The 17254-nt window shown below is 33.9% G+C and overlaps 1 protein-coding gene across 1 annotated transcript in view; it reads right to left on the bottom strand.

The window, feature by feature from the left end:
* ST8SIA4 (ST8 alpha-N-acetyl-neuraminide alpha-2,8-sialyltransferase 4) overlaps positions 1 to 17254 on the bottom strand; it is a 93777-nt gene that overhangs the window by 63685 nt on the left and 12838 nt on the right. Inside the window, exon 3 of the mRNA XM_008513820.2 lies at positions 13766 to 14023. Coding sequence (XP_008512042.1) covers positions 13766 to 14023 — 258 coding nt within the window. The remainder of the gene's footprint in view (positions 1 to 13765; positions 14024 to 17254) is intronic.

Raw genomic sequence — 17254 nt, 5'->3', positions numbered from 1 at the left:
CCTGTGGCCGAGCGGTTAAGTTCGCTTGCTCCGCTGCAGGCGGCCCAGTGTTTCATTGGTTCGAGTCCTGGGCACGGACATGGTACTGCTCATCAAACCAGGCTGAGGCAGCATCTCACATGCCACAACTAGAAGGACCCACAACGAAGCATATACAACTATGTACTGGGGGGCTTTGGGGAGAAAAAGGAAAAAAATAAAATCTTTAAAAAATAAAATTTTTAAATAACCATATTTAGGAGGCATATATTTATGCCAAAGGTTATACTGGCACTCAAAAACTGATTATGGGATTCTAATTTTGAACTTATTCCCCAAACAATTTATGAATTACAGTAGAAAAATCACTCTGAACTCTTTATAGGATCATCATGCTTTTGACTCAAGACTGTATTGTTCAGTCTGATTGTTTATTTAATTCACTAAACATAATAAGAGCTATCAGTTACTATCTTATGCCAGGTACTATACAGACTATAAGGAACATCCAAATAATTGAGTATTAGTAATTACATTTTACAAATAAGGAAAAAAAACCCTTCAGTTGACAATCTTCAAAGTTGGGAATTGAACCCAACTTTGAATCTAAAACATCATGAACCCAAAATTTATTGCACAATATTTATATTACCTTTCCCATCCACACTCTGGATTTTTAACACAACTTTTAAAATTAAAATTGTTTTCATTCCCAATTTAAAGACATTGTTACAACTGAAACTTCACAATGGTGTAAACTATTACAACCTCAGTTAAAAAGCCCACAAACATTATTTGTGTTCACTGCATGAAAAAATACACACACACAAATAAACATTAACAATCAGTACCAAAACCAGAAGTTAAGCTAATTCTGAAGTCTCCCTCTAAAAGATAATCACTGTTAACATTTGGTACTGTACTGACTGCTCATACTCTAAAAAGAAGTTTCCAATAATGGCATAAGTCAAATAATATACTGAAAAGATTGCATTCTGTGGTTCCAAGAATTTTGGTGGTTGCCAGTGAAGTAGATATGGGAAGTGGGAAGTCTTATCTCCTAGAAAAGCATCAAGGTCCTTTCCCCAAAACTATACTAAATGATATTGATTTAAAACATCCTCTCTTCCTTTTGATATTCCTTGTGTGTACTGGTTCTTCTTTACATATTCTGCACACATCATGACTTCCCAAAGCCCTGACCTTATCACATTGACAATTATTTGTATGAGTCATTAAAAATAATCCTTCTTTTTCTTTGGCTTAAAAGTGATACTCATCTCCTGATTTTAAGTCTCAACATTTGCTTGCTTACATCAGGAGCAAAGGCAATACTCCTGGACCAAAGGAAACAAAAAGCCAGATTAGAGGATTTAGTACTAAGTGGAAAAAGTTATTTCCATCAGTTGACTCATGAGGGAGGAAATTTATTCATAAAACATGGCAACCAGAAAGAAAAAAAATTCAAACAACAATGCAAGTTGACAGGACCTATTCTAAAGTGTCTGTTGAATTGTAAGAAAATAGAATCATAGAGCCAGAAAGCAATTTATGAGTCCAACTAGTTCAGCTGCCTCACTTGGCATATCAGGAAACAGAAACCCAAAGTGGCTTACATTACTTGTTCAAAGTCACACAGCTATATATAGCAGCAAAGCCAGCAGGAGGAGCCAGGTTTCTGAACTCTCAAATGAGTATTATTACAGTTCATGGAGGAATACGGACTGCTTAGCAACAATGGCTTTTAACTGCAAATATTTACATCTTCTCAATACCTAGGTCACAGAAATAATTTTCACACCACAAGTATACTACACATATGTCAATCCTAAGCCATCAGAAGGAAGACAGATTTGTATTTATTGAGTAACTAGTTTGTGCTGGGTTTATGCTAGACACTTTCACACATTATCTCGTATTATTTCTACATCCACAAAAAACAGAACATAGAGATTATTTTTTTCCTATTAAATGTGAAGAAACTTGGGCTTAGAGAAGTAAATAAATCACCTGAGATTAAACATACATATTAAATGGAAAAGCTGGAACTTGAATTCAGATCAATATGATTTAAAGCTTCATCTCATTGGATTAAAGTGCTAGCTCCCTTGAGAGAAAAGGTCATGAGTCTCCTACTCATTCATCTGTCTTTAGAATATTTTGACATACTCTTGGCACACAATAAGTACTTGATAAAAGAAAAGAATTCTCAAAAGATGGTCCATAGACCACAATTGGAGAAACTACTCAACACTATAAAATCAGCTTGGTGTGTTTTTATTTTATATTTCTTGGATTTCAAAAATTTTTTCCAACTTTATTGAGCTATAATTAACATAAAACATCACACAGGTTTAAGGTGTACAACATGGTGATTTGGCATACATATATATATTGTGAAATGATTGTCAGAACAAGGTTAGTTAATACATCCATTACCTCACGTAGCTACCACTTTTGTGTGTGGTTTTATTTGTTAATCCGCTTGTTTTGTTAGCCCCTACTTTGAAGAATGGCTGGTACCTTGTGGAAACAGCAGATATTAAAATGGCATTCCCTCTTCTATCTTTCATGCTAAGTCATCAAAATTTGAAATGTACCCTAATTAAGACAATCTCTCATTGGTCTTCATGTTTCACAGTAAACATACAACTTCTCAATCTAGTGTAGCACTGACTATTATTTCTAATTGAAAAAGATAAGTGTTTCCAATCCTTATTTGAAAATAAGGTATTGGACTTCAAGTAGAAAAGTTAAAAAGCTCTATTGTTGTTCCCTGCTCCAATTTACTGTGTACACTCAGAAAGTCACTCTAACTTTCAGTTCTATGGAAAAATGTAATTTGTTAACCTAAGCCTATCTCAGAGGTACCAATGGGAACCAATTTGGATTCTTCAAGATTCACTTTCTGTCATCCAAAAATGGTCACTTTTTAAAACACAGCATTCATGTTCATTATCTTTTGCACTTTTCATTTATCATACAATTCATATCATTCCTTGATTTTCTTAATTTGCCGTCCACATTTATCCCCACTGTCACTATCTCTGTCCTTCATTACCACCACCTTTCAACTGCTTTCAGGATTACCATCTTTGTCCCTCTTTAATTTATGTATCACCTAGAAATTTTCCTGAAGTTTAAATTTGACCATGCCTCTCCTCTACTGAGTGGCTTCATGGACTATCTGCAACGTGAAGTCCAACCTCCTTAGCAAGGCACAGTGGACCCTGCATTACCTCCCTCTCCAGCCTCACCTGCTTCCAGTGACCCCCACAACCTTCTATTCCAGGATGCTGAAAGATCATAAGAAAGATCAAAGCTATGCTACGTAGCGCTTGAAACAATAGGTACTGAAAAGTTTGTTCGTGTTTGGCCTTGGAGGACATATTTTGGGCCTACGTCAATTTACAGGTGAGTTTGATAGTTGAAAAATAACAAATACTTCAAAGCCAAAACTGAAGCTATATTTTGCAAATCTATAGAAGGACTAATCAACTGCCCATTTGCTAATGCTCATTTGTTGTCAGGAAAGGATGATCTCTACAACTTCACATTAATATGAATCATACCCCCCAAGCTTCCTTGATCATCTTACTCTCTCCTCTGACTTAGATTTCATCACATTTTGTTTCCTCTAGTTTCTTCCTTATTGGGTGCTCTTTGTCTTTCCTCTCTTTGATTTATTTATCATTATGATTCTTGCATGTGCAAATATGCTCATGCTTCTAAACCTCTAAGTATGTTCCTCTCCTGCAACAACAACATCAAAACCTCAACAAGAACAAAAAAATAAACAAACAAACCAAGAAATTCTAAGGATCTTTCTTGGACTATAAGATACCATGTAAATCCTTAACGATCCTTTATCATTTAAGCTCAACATACCTTGCTATTGCACCTTTCACATTGTTCCTCATTATGAACCTGATAGTAGAGTAGTCCCAAACTTTGTCTTATCCTAAGACTATGGAAAGTATTTGTCTTTGTGCTCACTGGTCCCTTTGCCTTAGATTACTCTTTTCCATGTGTTGAATGACTAATCATCCAGATGTATGATGATTTACTTGCTCTTTCTTGTTGTGCATTATAAAATGCCTTTATACTTAAACAACTGTTCACATGTGGATAGGTTCCTAGAACTGGAAATGATGAATAAAGGAATACACTATTTTTAAGGCTTGTGAGATATTATCAATCTGATTTTTGGAAAAGTTGTATCAATTTACATTTTTGAAAGCATTTCGTTGGAGTGCCAATATCCATGCAATTTTATGCAACTTTACACTTTACAATATTAAGAATTATAAAAATCTTTGCTAGATTGATAATGAGAAATTTTATCTGTTTACAATATTTCGTATTTAGAAAATGGAATAAACATTTTAAAACCATGTTTTAAAATTTAAAATAGTTTGTTATTGTTATTTCCTTTAAAAAAATTATATCTTGTATCCAAATATCTTTTTATCCAAGGAATGACATGATTGAAATAAAAAGTTAGAACCTTACCTCACATCACAATCCATAACAAATTGCATATTTAATTTTAAGTTAAATTTTAAAAATCATAAATATTTAGAATAATATGAAAATTCTGATTTATACACAGAACATGAATTTTATGATTGAAGTCAAGAGAAATCACAAGGATAATTAGCTCTATACAACTAAAAAATTTCATAGATCAAAACTGTGAATATTCTGTAAAAATAAGGTAGAAAATATATGCAGCAAATATCACGTAAGCAATGTTGCTATCCCTAACATATAAAGCAGTAATTTTAATCAATAAGAATTTTTAAAAATCTTTCTAATGCACTGGACCTGGATTCCTACCAGAAACTTAGTTGCTTGCAGTTAAAACATTTGAGTTTAAGAACAAATATATTTTCTGTGAAAGTGGAGGGGGAAAGAATTAAGGCCATTTTTGTGAATGTAAAGAAGAAGGTATAATTCTTCTTTCCCAGAAAAGAGGCTATTTTGCTATAAAAGAGTTAGCATTCATAGAAGGTCAAGAGGATGATTTAAAGTTTGCCATAAATTATCCACCAGCGGAGAATCGAAAATTGATTGAGTTATAAAAATGCACTGTATCGGGCAAGGCAAGTCAATTCCTCCATCATTTTCTTTTGTGAAACATATCATTCCTTCTCTTAGGAAGCTAGATCAGCACAAAGTAAAACATTTTTATCTTATTACTTGAGTTTCCTTAAGAAATATATATCTTCACTACAATTATTTCTAATTTTATGTGCTCAGATTTTATAGACAATCCTATCTATTTGAGCAGTGTCCCTGTGACTTTGAATTTCATGCTATCTAATATGTTATTCATCATCAACTATATACATATTTGATAAATTTGGGGAAAGTTTGTCTTCTTGTTTATAACAGACAAGGACAATTTGCATTTCTAGTCATTGGCCACGGCTATTAGGAAATGCAGAGACAAATTTAATTTTCAATTATAACAGTTAACTCAGACAAGATATGTTTTAGTATCATTCATCATTAATTTAGCTTTATAGCTTGTGCATTTCTTTACTATACTATTTCCTATCTGATACTTAGAAAAACACTTTGAAATGATAGGCCTATTATTATTTTCACTCTACAGTGGGAATGATGGTGTTCAGAACTCTAACACATTTGTCCAATGTTACTTTTACAGTAATTGTCAGGAACCCAGCTTTTTTGATCCCCAACATCTAAGACATTTCACTATACTACTCTTCATAGTTATGTATTTTCTTAGTAATTGTAAGGATTTATATGATCTTCGCTTATATATGACTCCTCTTACATATTAACTTTGGAATTCAGTGTTGTATAAATTCTAAGACAACAATACTTAAACACAAGCCAAATTTTTCTCAAATCCTACAATAATTTTTTCATTCAAGAAATAAATAGCATATACCTCAATATATCAATTTAGGTGCTAGATCCTGAAGATACAGGCTAAATAAATCAGACACAGTGGGGAGTTCCAGCTTGCCTAGAGCATATTGTCTAGGCATATTGAGATGACCAGTACCTCTCAAACCCTAATCCACATAAGAATCACCTGTCCACTGTGACCAAATGCATATTCTGACTCAGCAAGTCTGGTGCAAGTTCTGAGATTCTGTATTTCTAACAAGCTTCCAGGTAATGCCAATGCTGGTAGCTCAGAACCACAATTTGAATGGCAAAAATTTACTTACATAAACACATTTATATTTAAATGGATATTTTAATTGATCTCTCATTACTGTTCTTAGATTCTTAGGGAAAATATATGAACCAAGAGGAAATTAGGAGGGAATTGGTCAAACATGGCAGGAACTGAGGATTTTGGTTAACAAATGAAAAAATGAGCAAAGAGAAGAAAGTGATCTAGGCTAAAGGGAAGATGGGGACTATATAGAATGGAGAAAAGGGAGGTCCAAGGAAAAACTAAATAAACAAAATTAAACTTGAAATTCCAACTAGCCAGAACAGAAATAAGAATGTTTTGCTGGTCTTAGTTAACCATTTCTGAATCTCTCAAGTCATATTCACTATTTGTAGTATCTCTGTTTACCCAGGGAGAACTGGCATTTGATGGTCGAAAAATATCTGTTGCCAATTGCAACTGTCAAATAACCCCTCACCCAGAGTCCTCCATATAATATCAGGGACAGTACGCTGTGAGGCCAAGTTGACAGTTATCAGGATGGACACAGTCTCTCCTCTATGGAAAATCAGTCTTAACAGGCTGTCGGACATTTCCTGCAATCCCTGGATAGCCCAGAGAACGGAAAGAACGCACCATCAGTCTTCCACACCAAGGTGAGGGAAGAGAAGAAAAGGGAAGATGGAACCTGGATTGTTTTCCACCATCCCTCAGCATCAATATTAGGAAATATCTGAATATTTTTCCATTCTCATTAGAAAACCACCATTGTTAAGCTTATGAAATTCTTGAGTATAGACAGTAGCAATATTAGAATGTGCTTTTTTGTAAATACACATGGGAGTAAATTATCTGAAACACTTGAAAAATAACTGCAGGAAAATTTAAAAGCACTTTAAATATTGTTTTGCAAAATCCAAAGCAATTTTCACTGTTAAATAGTTGTATTCTTTAATGTAAGATATACGCTTACGATAATTTTACAACCATACAAAGTAAAAAAAAAAAAAAAAAACCCAAGAAAATATTCAAAAGAACTTTTAATCAGATTGCATGAAGGTAGCTTTCTAAACTTGTTTTCCTTTGCCTATGGTGATATATAAAAGATATATGCTGTCTTCTAAACTCTAACTTTTTGAAATTTTACAGCGTACTTTTAGATAAGTAAGTGTACGTTGGATAAACTCAGGGCAGAGATTTTGTAGAGGCAATTCTGTCACTCACGGCTCTGTGAGTAGGTAAGTTGTAACACTCTAAGTAGAGAGAAATAGTTTGTACAATAATCTCAGTTTCTAAATTGGAAAAGTAAAGTAAAGAAAGGGCTACAACTTCATCCAATATCACCTACGATGAACTCTGCTTGGACCCTTGGACTCTACACTGGGCGATGGTTTTCCTGTGCAGCACTGATCCTCTCTCTCCAATATTTAGCAAATGGCAGGCCATCCAAATATAAAATATAAAATTAATATCAGTAGAACAATTTCTCTAATGTTTACCAGTTCTTTTAACTTGATTAAGCTTTGAGCACTATCATTATTCTTCTTCACGTGGCACTAAAAAGAGTTATTGAAGTTAAATTTGGCTCAGAGATGATACAATTTGGACTGTTCCATAAACGGTATGTAAAGTATAAAAGTGGGTCCAACTATCCTACAGTCCAGCTAAAGTCGAAATTACCATGCTTTTTAGACTGAGTGGAATATCGCTCCACACCTTGTAAAGATGACTCAGTCTCTTAGTGGTTTAACTATTTCTACAAGTTGTGTAGCTATCTGGTGTGTTCCAGTTAGTGTACGGCAGGCTGCCAGACAGTTCATGGCACTATACTGTACCTTATTAGTATATCTTCTTAAAATGTATTGTGTGTGATATCTAAAGCATAGTTATCTATGTAAAGTTATTCTGAGATACTTCAAAGACTTCAGGTAAAATTCTGAATTTGAACAATCTCACTCAGTACTAGAAGCAAATATTTTGTAAATCATTCTACATAATTTGAAATAACAGAGCTTGCTATGGACTAATATTTTAAATTTATCATGTGTCTTCAGAGATTCTTGTTTCAATGATTATTCCTGACCCCACACAGCCCCAGGCCTCATTTCATGAAGGACTGTAAAAATATAATTTCCATAATTGTGTTCCTCTGCTGCCCATGGGTGGCACTCATAAAGGTTTGTTGAATGAACAAACTAATATAATAAATTATTAGTACCTTTGAGAAAATAATTTAATGTTTACCTTTTCCTTTTTTTAAAGATTTTATTTTTTTTTCCTTTTTCTCCCCAAAGCCCCCCAGTACATATTTGTATATTCTTCGTTGTGGGTCCTTCTGGTTGTGGCATGTGGGATGCTGCCTCAGCGTGGTTTGATGAGCAGTGCCATGTCCGCGCCCAGGATTCAAACCAATGAAACACTGGGCCGCCTGCCGCAGAACGCGTGAACTTAACCACTCGGCCACAGGGCCAGCCCTTAATGTTTACCTTTTAACAGATTATTTTCATTTTAAATGACCATAAGAATAATACCAAACAAAGGTGTTTCAGTGGGTAGAATTATAGGTAATGCAGCACCTGATGGCAGGATTTTAGAGAACTATTTGTGGAGACCTCTAAATTTACTGGGCCTATAAGTACTTGTACAGAGGAGTGTTTCACAATTTTAAAATCATATATATTTTCCTTCTTTCTTTCTACACACATCAATACAATTGATGCTAGAAGTGTAACATTAGTCAACTGAATATTTGGAATGTCTTTTTATTAGTTAATAAAACAAAGCTATTGTTAGGCCTAAAATTGCACTTTTCTTTACTTAAAAACACCATGGACATAGACATTATTGGATAAAGGAAGAGCTTATCCCAGAGAGGAAAAAGAGAATATTGGAGATAAAATCATACACTCCACAGAACATTCTTTTATATAGATCCTGGACTATGCCTCCTCTGTGGATGCAGAAGCACATAAAGGGAAGTCATGGTTTCCTCCAGTTTCAAGATATCATGTCCAGAAAATTCAAAATGCCTATCAATATCTGAAGAATTAGGTCTAATGGATAATATTAAAATAATATTTCCTCTCCCGTCACTTGTGACAATACGGATGGAACTTGAGGGCATTATGCTAAGTGAAAAAAGTCAGGCAGAGAAAAAAAATACCGCATAATATCACTTATATGTGGAATCTAAAAAAGCCAAACTCATAAAACAGAAAGCAGAATGGTGGTTACCAGGGGGTGAGGGGTGGGGGAATTGGGGAGATGTTGGTCAAAGAATACAAGCTGCCAGCTGGAAGATGAGTAAGTTCTGAGGATCTAATGCCCAGCACTCTGTGATTATAGTTAACAATACTATATTATATACTTGAAAGTTACTAAGAGAGTAGATCTTATCTGTTCTCATCGCAAAATGATAATTCTGTGACCTGATGAAGGTGTTTGCTAACGCTATGGGGTAATCATACTGCAATATGTAAGTGGATCAAATCAGTACATTGCACCCTTTAAACTTATACAACCTTATATGTCAATTATATCTCAATAAAGCTGGAAAGATAAAAATCACATTTCCTTTTTTGCCCCCATTTTTTTTTCTTCTCAAGAAAATGCCAGAGTAAATTAGTTAAAATTTTGCTTATCTGGCGCCATATGACAACATCTTTAACATCACAAAAACTTTATCATCCTTTGTGAATCTTCCCTATCAGACAAGATTGCAGGTCAAGAGAACTAAGATATTTTCAACTTGAGGGAGTGACCACCCATGTTTATCTGTCTTAGCCAAGCTTCCTTTCTTGCAACATGGCATTCATTAATTGAGGAACCACGTACTAGATGTCTTGAGGGTTGCACATATGAAAAACACTGATCAAGTGAACATAACACTATTATCTGAATTCTGATCTTAGGCACTTTTGACTAAGCAATAAAATTATTTTTCTTATGTTTATTTTCTATTATTTAGGTATATATGTATATGAGACCTAAATTTTATAAATCAGTTCAATATTTATTCAGTCATTAGAGAATCAAAACTAGGCTTTAATTTATTTTCCTATCCTTATTATTATTTTTTTTACTTGAAGCACACGTAGTGATATTGATCAGAGCTCCTATTTTGTGTAATGTCCCACAGAAACCAGCATTCAATTTAATTGATTAATTGACAATACAAATAGCCACTGAGAGACAATCTCTTCTAGAAGAGGAGATGCATGGCAATGTGTATGTGTGTCTGTATTTGTGTATAGCTACCATTATTTGTGTAGACATATGGGCACTTTTCACAGGCTTATTTTAAAATATTTGTGTGGGATTTTAAAAATAATATTATCCAAAACTACACTTCAGGGGCTAGCCCCACGGCCCAGTGGTTAAGTTCAGCACGCTGTGCTTTGGCAGCCTGGGTTTAGTTCCCAGGTGTGGACCTACACCGCTCATCACTGGCCATGTTGTAGCAGTGACCAAAACAACATAGAGGAAGACTGGCACAGATGTTAGCTCAGGGAGAATCTTCTTGAAACAAAAAGAGGAAGATTGGTGACAGACGTTAGCTCAGGGCGAATCTTCCTCAACAACAAAAACTACACTTCACAGGACAATAATGCCATGTATATGGCCTCTGTCTTCCTCCCCCAATAGGACAACTGTTTAGAGCAAGAGATTCCTGTTTGCATGTAATAATGGTCCTGGTATCTCACTAAACAAAGAAACAGCATTTCATTTCTTCAAAGCCCTTGCAAAAAAAAACAAAGGTAAAGTTTAGAATTTAATTAATGTTGAATGGAAGATTTTATCTAAAAATAACATTTTGGTTTATAAAGTTAGAGGTCAACTTGAATGTAATACCTGGCTGAATCTGATCCTTGAGGGGTCACTGAACTAATTACTGCCTTCTGCAAGCAGACCAGGCATAATTTATCTCTCCCTTAACAAACTTACTATCTAACAGGAAAATTGAGAAACAAACAAACAAACTGGGAACACATGCAAACAACAACCAAAACTGTCTACACCTGTGCAGATAAACACCCAATATGTCTCTGGGAAGTTGAGAAATTTGAAAAATTCTAAAGATTGTTACTAAAATTTATGAAATTTGATATGGATGGGAAACTATTTCAAGGAATGAGGCTTTGACTTAGTTTTAAGTCAAAAATCCTTCTTAATGTTCCAGGGCAGAAGAGACATATGTAAATAACAGAAGGCAACACATACTTGGGGAAGGAAAAGGTATTTGGCACACAGATGATGAGCCAGAATGCCATGAGAAAGACAAGATTTAGGAAGGATGGAGGTTTGGTATAATCATATGTCATTGGAGACCCTGGTGTCCATGAAATTCAAAGGAATGGATTTCCCAAGTAGCTATTACAAAACAAAGATGGTTTTTCTGCAGAGATTATTTGTTTCTAATGATAAGTGGACCTTTAGAAAGTTTTTCTTGGAAAATCAGAAACCCAATCCTGGGTTCCATTTCCCTAGAACATACTTTAATCTAGAATATTCCAACTTCTATTTTTGGAAACTAGTAAAAATGGGGGAAACAATTCAAAAATAATTATGGTGATCATTTTTATGGCTTCATTAAGATGCTCATCTTCATTTTTTAATATACTTCTTGGAAAGACCGCAACACAAGTATAGATTCATAGGATTGGTCACTATTGTGTTCTTGTGAAACAAGTGTTTAAAATAATCATAGTTTACAAAAGCATAAAGAATCTCTCGAAGTTCTGTTCCTAAAAACACTCTACCATTTGCAAATGCCCAAACACCAGGAAGTGACTTGCAACAAGTAGATGAATAAATTCTGGAAATCTAATGCACTAACTATAGTGATTACAGTCAACAGTACTGTATTATAAACTCCAAAATTGTTAAAATAAAACATTTTAATTGTTCTCACCACAAAAAAGAAGCGATAATTATGTGATCTGATAGAAGTGTTAGCTAACACTAGAGTCTTAATTTCAGAGTCAGAGGTGGTGCTGAACCTGATGGATTATCTAGACCTCAATGCTGAAGCTTAGAGGGTCAGAGGAACAAGGAATCAGTCACATTTGGATCCAGTATTTCTCCAGTACTAATCAACTTTTAAAATTCTCTTCTTTCCTTTGCAACAATTTCTATTATGCTCTAAATCTTTACTCCTTTATTCTCCATGCCTTGTGATTTTAGTCTCTTCAGAAATTCTAGAAGCCCTACTTTTTCTTCACAACCATACTTCACACAGACTTTAGGCTTTGAAGCTTATGACTTTCACTGCCATTGTCACTTCCTCAGCAAATATTTCTACCTCCTCCTCGGACACAATTCTGTTTACATATCTACATGTCGGCAGGGTTTTTCTGTCAGTCCAATCAATTTAAGAGTTCAAGTTTTTAAACGTTCAACTGATGTCAAATCAATCTCTGACCCTGCACCCAACTAGGAAACAGTAAGATAATAAAGTGTTTGTAGTTACATTCACTGTTATGAATTGTATTCACCTGATAGTGTTCTATTGTGATTTTTCCATGGCTATTAGTATTTTATGAAAAAGGTGTTGCCTATTTATGGTTAATATTTATATAATTAATTATATTTATTTTTAAGATAATGTTTCAAAAAGATTTTCACAGGCTGGATGCCAGTGTATTTTCAAGACTTTAGGTTATTTGTCAATGTGGCAAATCAGCATACTTTCCTATTTATCTTTATATGGTGCTATTTCATTTTTCAATATACAGGTTTTATTCATTCAGTGAATTTTTCTAAAAAACTAAAACAAGCTAAAAAATCTATTCAGATATATGAATAAATTAAAACCTGCTAATATTTGTGATGCCATCACAATTTTATTTCTACTGTTATGTTTCTTTCTGATAATCGAAAGTTAAACACGTGACTCATCAAATATCTGCCGACCGTCAATGAAAAACAAACAGGCGTGTTTAATTATGTGAGAAAACTCAAAAACTAAAATGTATGAACAGACACAAATACCATAAATAAATAGTAGTGAAGGCAATGTGGCCCATGATATTAAATATAAACTTACTACATTATGTTCTTAGAATCTAAATAATCTAAATAATTATCAGTAAAAACATAAAATTAATTTACATCTGTTACATCATTCCATAGTAATGTTCATAATCTTTATGAATAAATTAATTAATATAATTTATGAATATACAGTGAATTAGGGATATAATTAAGTGAATTTGTTCATCCACTAATATAAATAACTAATATAAATAATTAATTCTTTATATTAGTGAATGAATAAATTAATATTAAAGTAATGAATATAAAGAAGAAATATTAAGAAAAATAGTTTTCTTGTGTAAGTATTAAATCTAATAAAATTACTATTTAGCCAAAACTTTAAAAAGCTGGCATGAATCTTATTGCTGTAATAAGATCACCTTTTTTTCAATAATACAACAATTTTTAATTTTATGTTCCAGAGTAGATGTAAATTTGTATACTATACAGAAAAATATATCGTAGATAAATGTTTGAGCTTTCTATAATTCTTAATCTTAATATTAGATTTAAACATTTCTGCTAGTTTTCTACTCTGAAGTAAAATGTCTTTGAAGAAATTACTATCTTCCAGAAGAGAAGAAAGCTCACCTTATTACAAAATTGTGACTGTCGATCTCCTTTCCACATTCACTATCTAGCAGAATGCCAGAATTTCCAACCACTGCACAGGTCTTAAATCTCCGGTTTTTCATGGGTGAAACTTCAGGTAGGAGGCTATGCAGATCCTGGGAAATGTTCAGTGTCCGGCGCCTGTCGAGCACGTAGTGTATGACATCACCAGGCTTAAAACTGCTCTTGACCACTGAGACATCTCGTTCTGCATCTAGGAAACGAAGAATGTTCTTCCTACAGATGAAATACAGGCAAAGTTTTCCATTAGTGACAATATATCCAAGAACTGGTGATATCACTTACAAAGTAATGCATATGTTAAAATGTAAATTGGTAAATTATTAATCTTAAATTGTCAGGTGGTAGTCAAACCAACAAATTAAGTATATTCTATAGAATATAATTTAAAAAAATCATTTGCACATAGTTTCTCAATGATTTTGTAAATAGCTATAGTATATATCCCTACTTGTGGAGTAAAAAAAAGGCCCCATCTATCAAAATATATAGAAAAGTTCGTTTATTAAATAAAATACATTTGCTATGACTTGACTTTGCATAGCTAGATATCTGCTAGTTTTAATTAATTTTCTATAGTCATCTATTCTGTTTAATGTTGCCTACTTAAGATGAAGAGAAATAACTTGAACTTGTTTGAAATTATGCCTTAGTTAACTCTATTAAAAGGATTCAACTTCCCAATAAATTTATATACATTTATCCAAATTATGTGTATACTATAATTATTTGAAGAAGAGTTAAAACTATAGCATTCAATGTATATGAAAGTTTTCTTCCAAGCTCAAGAATCCGGGAAGTAAGACGGCTACATTAGAGGAAAAGATGGACAGATAGAACAAGAGGACTATGCATGACAGAGACAGCTAATTGTCCCTTAATATTCTTTCTTCCCTTCTTCCTTTGAGGATTTGAATCTTCCCTTCTTCCCTTAGTATTTTGGTACACGGATGCTCAGCTAGAACATTTCTTAGTTTCTAAACCCAAGCGCAGCTGGGTTTGGTCATACGAGTTAGTTTTCTTAAGTGGGATATGAATGGATCAAGTGCGTGACTATAGAAGAGAAAAATAAACTTCCAACTTGTCTGACCCACTGTATTTTAAGGTCTCTTTTTTATGGAAGTTTAGCCTATCCCACATCTAATAAATAAATTGATAACAGATGTGAGATGCTATATAGACATATATGCATATGCTAAGTTAGATGATGGAAAATGAGAAAACAGATATAGCTGGCTGGAAAGTTGGTGACCCTTGGCATGATACAGCAAAGCACCTGATAAAACTATTGTCTGCCATAATTTGGGAGTCACACCCTACATCTAATTAGCTTGTTGCTCTTGGAGAATCGGTTAAAAAGTGTTTGTATGTTGTTTTATATTGGTTACTCCTTTTAGCAAGGCGAAGAGGTGAAGCCAGGCATGAAATAGCCAAGTTGCAGGCTGAGATGGAAGGGAATGTATCTGGCAAGAGCCTGTAATCTAAATTGTGTGAGTCTAGTAAAGGGGACCTCGCAAATGTTTCTAATACCCCAGTTAGCAAGAGATACAACTATAAATCAGAGCCATCCCAGCAGCAAGAAGGATATTCCCTTCCCACCTAAATCTGTAGATTCAAATGACTTAAGAGTAGCTGCCACTAAGTTGAGGGAAAGGATGGATAGGCCAGAATAATTAGAAGTCAGACAGCTGAAAAACTATGATCAGAAGGAATCTGTGGGTGGGGTTATTTATACCAGGAACTAACTACCAAGGAAATATCCCAGGAAGCTAGTAAGTTTATGAGGGAATTATATTGCCAAAGAAACTATGAACCTGGCCTACAAAAGTCTGGGATTGCTTGATCCCCAAGCTACCAAATATATACCAGCCAGAAGCCATCTGAAAAAGCTCTCCTCTAGGTTGGAAGTTGGATGTTATTTACTGAAGTGCTTTTATTACAAGCTTGTATTTTCAGAGTGCTAGAAACAATGCCATTATTATAACATTCAAGATATGACAAATATATTTTCCCTCTAGTGCTATTATTATTTAAGCTCTATCACAGAAATCATAAATTTTGTTACTGAGCACGATGTATGACCTTCTCCCATCTCTCCACCAAAAGGGCAATTCCCCAAATCGCACTTACTAGCCAGAAGCATAACTAGCAAGGAGGGATGGGAAATAATTAAATCATATTTTTCCTTTTGTTTTCTTTGTTTTGGTTTGCTTTAAATAGGTACCAGTTTAATGTGTGGTCTAATTAGAAAGCCAAGTGAGTGAAACCTTTATTTGGCCAGATTTTATATGACAGGGATAATGTCCATCAGCTCTCTGAAAAGGAAAATATTTTTTGCATTTTTTTCTCAAATATTCAGATGTCAGATTCATAAGGAGTGAAATTTGTACAGGAAAACGTGTATAAACACCCTAAAAGTAAAATTTAAAATTTAACAGAAATACTATCAGACACAATAACAGTTCATCGTAACAAAAATACAGATTATTCAACAATAGAGTTGCCGGTGAAATCAGCAACTATTGGGCAAATGAATTGCAGAAAATTGAGAGATCTTTCACTGTGTTGAACATAACATGATTCTTCCCAAAAATTAACATCTAACATCAAAAGCAGCAATCCATAGAAACTTTTGTACACACTTACTAACTACCGTTTATTTGTTCAGTGAAGAAAATAAGTAATGCCTGACACCTGTATTTCAACAAAAATTTTTCATTTCCTGTGACAACGACAAGACTTGCTCTAAAACGAAGACTGCACGGATGTGGTCAAATCACCAAACTAGACGGCATCATCGTCTTCCTCTGAACATAATTTAAATGGGTTGCTTTAGATATTTGAAGATATAGCTCACAAGGAGGGGCATGTTTGCAAGCACGAAGTGATTAGATTAGAGGTCTAGATTTGAAAGAAGATTTTTTAGCTTGGAAATGCAAAAGGGAAAATCCCTTTACTTATGAAAAAGGTTAACACTTACATGCTTGTCAACTGATAGCAAGAGGGGCTTTCCAATAACAGCACTGCTGTGGTATAGAAAGTCAGCAGTAAAAATATTTTTGAGCATGAGTCTTCTAAATTCTTGAATAATGGAACATCTTTAATTTATTCACTCAGGGAAAATTGATATAAAAAAGTGGACTATAAGAGTTCAGCAAACTTTTAAAAGATATCACATTGTCTAACTCTTGGAAGAAAATAGCTTAATGAGATAAAAAGTTATTAAGCGCAGATGACACTATTGTATGTGTTCTTCCAATGCTGTGTTAGAGACTCAACACGGTGGTTTATTTTTTTAAATGGCAGCAGTAAAAATAGTAAAAGTGCTTTCCAAGACAGAGTTAAAAAATATCAATTCACATAGACATCAAAATATAAAAATATAAGTTTCTTAGGAGAAACTCAGAATGACTGTTAGTGGAGTATTTACTTTTTTAAACTGAAAGA

The sequence above is a fragment of the Equus przewalskii genome, chromosome 13, assembly GCF_037783145.1.
Source record: "Equus przewalskii isolate Varuska chromosome 13, EquPr2, whole genome shotgun sequence".
Taxonomy (NCBI): domain Eukaryota; kingdom Metazoa; phylum Chordata; class Mammalia; order Perissodactyla; family Equidae; genus Equus; species Equus przewalskii.
This window is presented reverse-complemented; position numbering and strand designations above follow the sequence as displayed.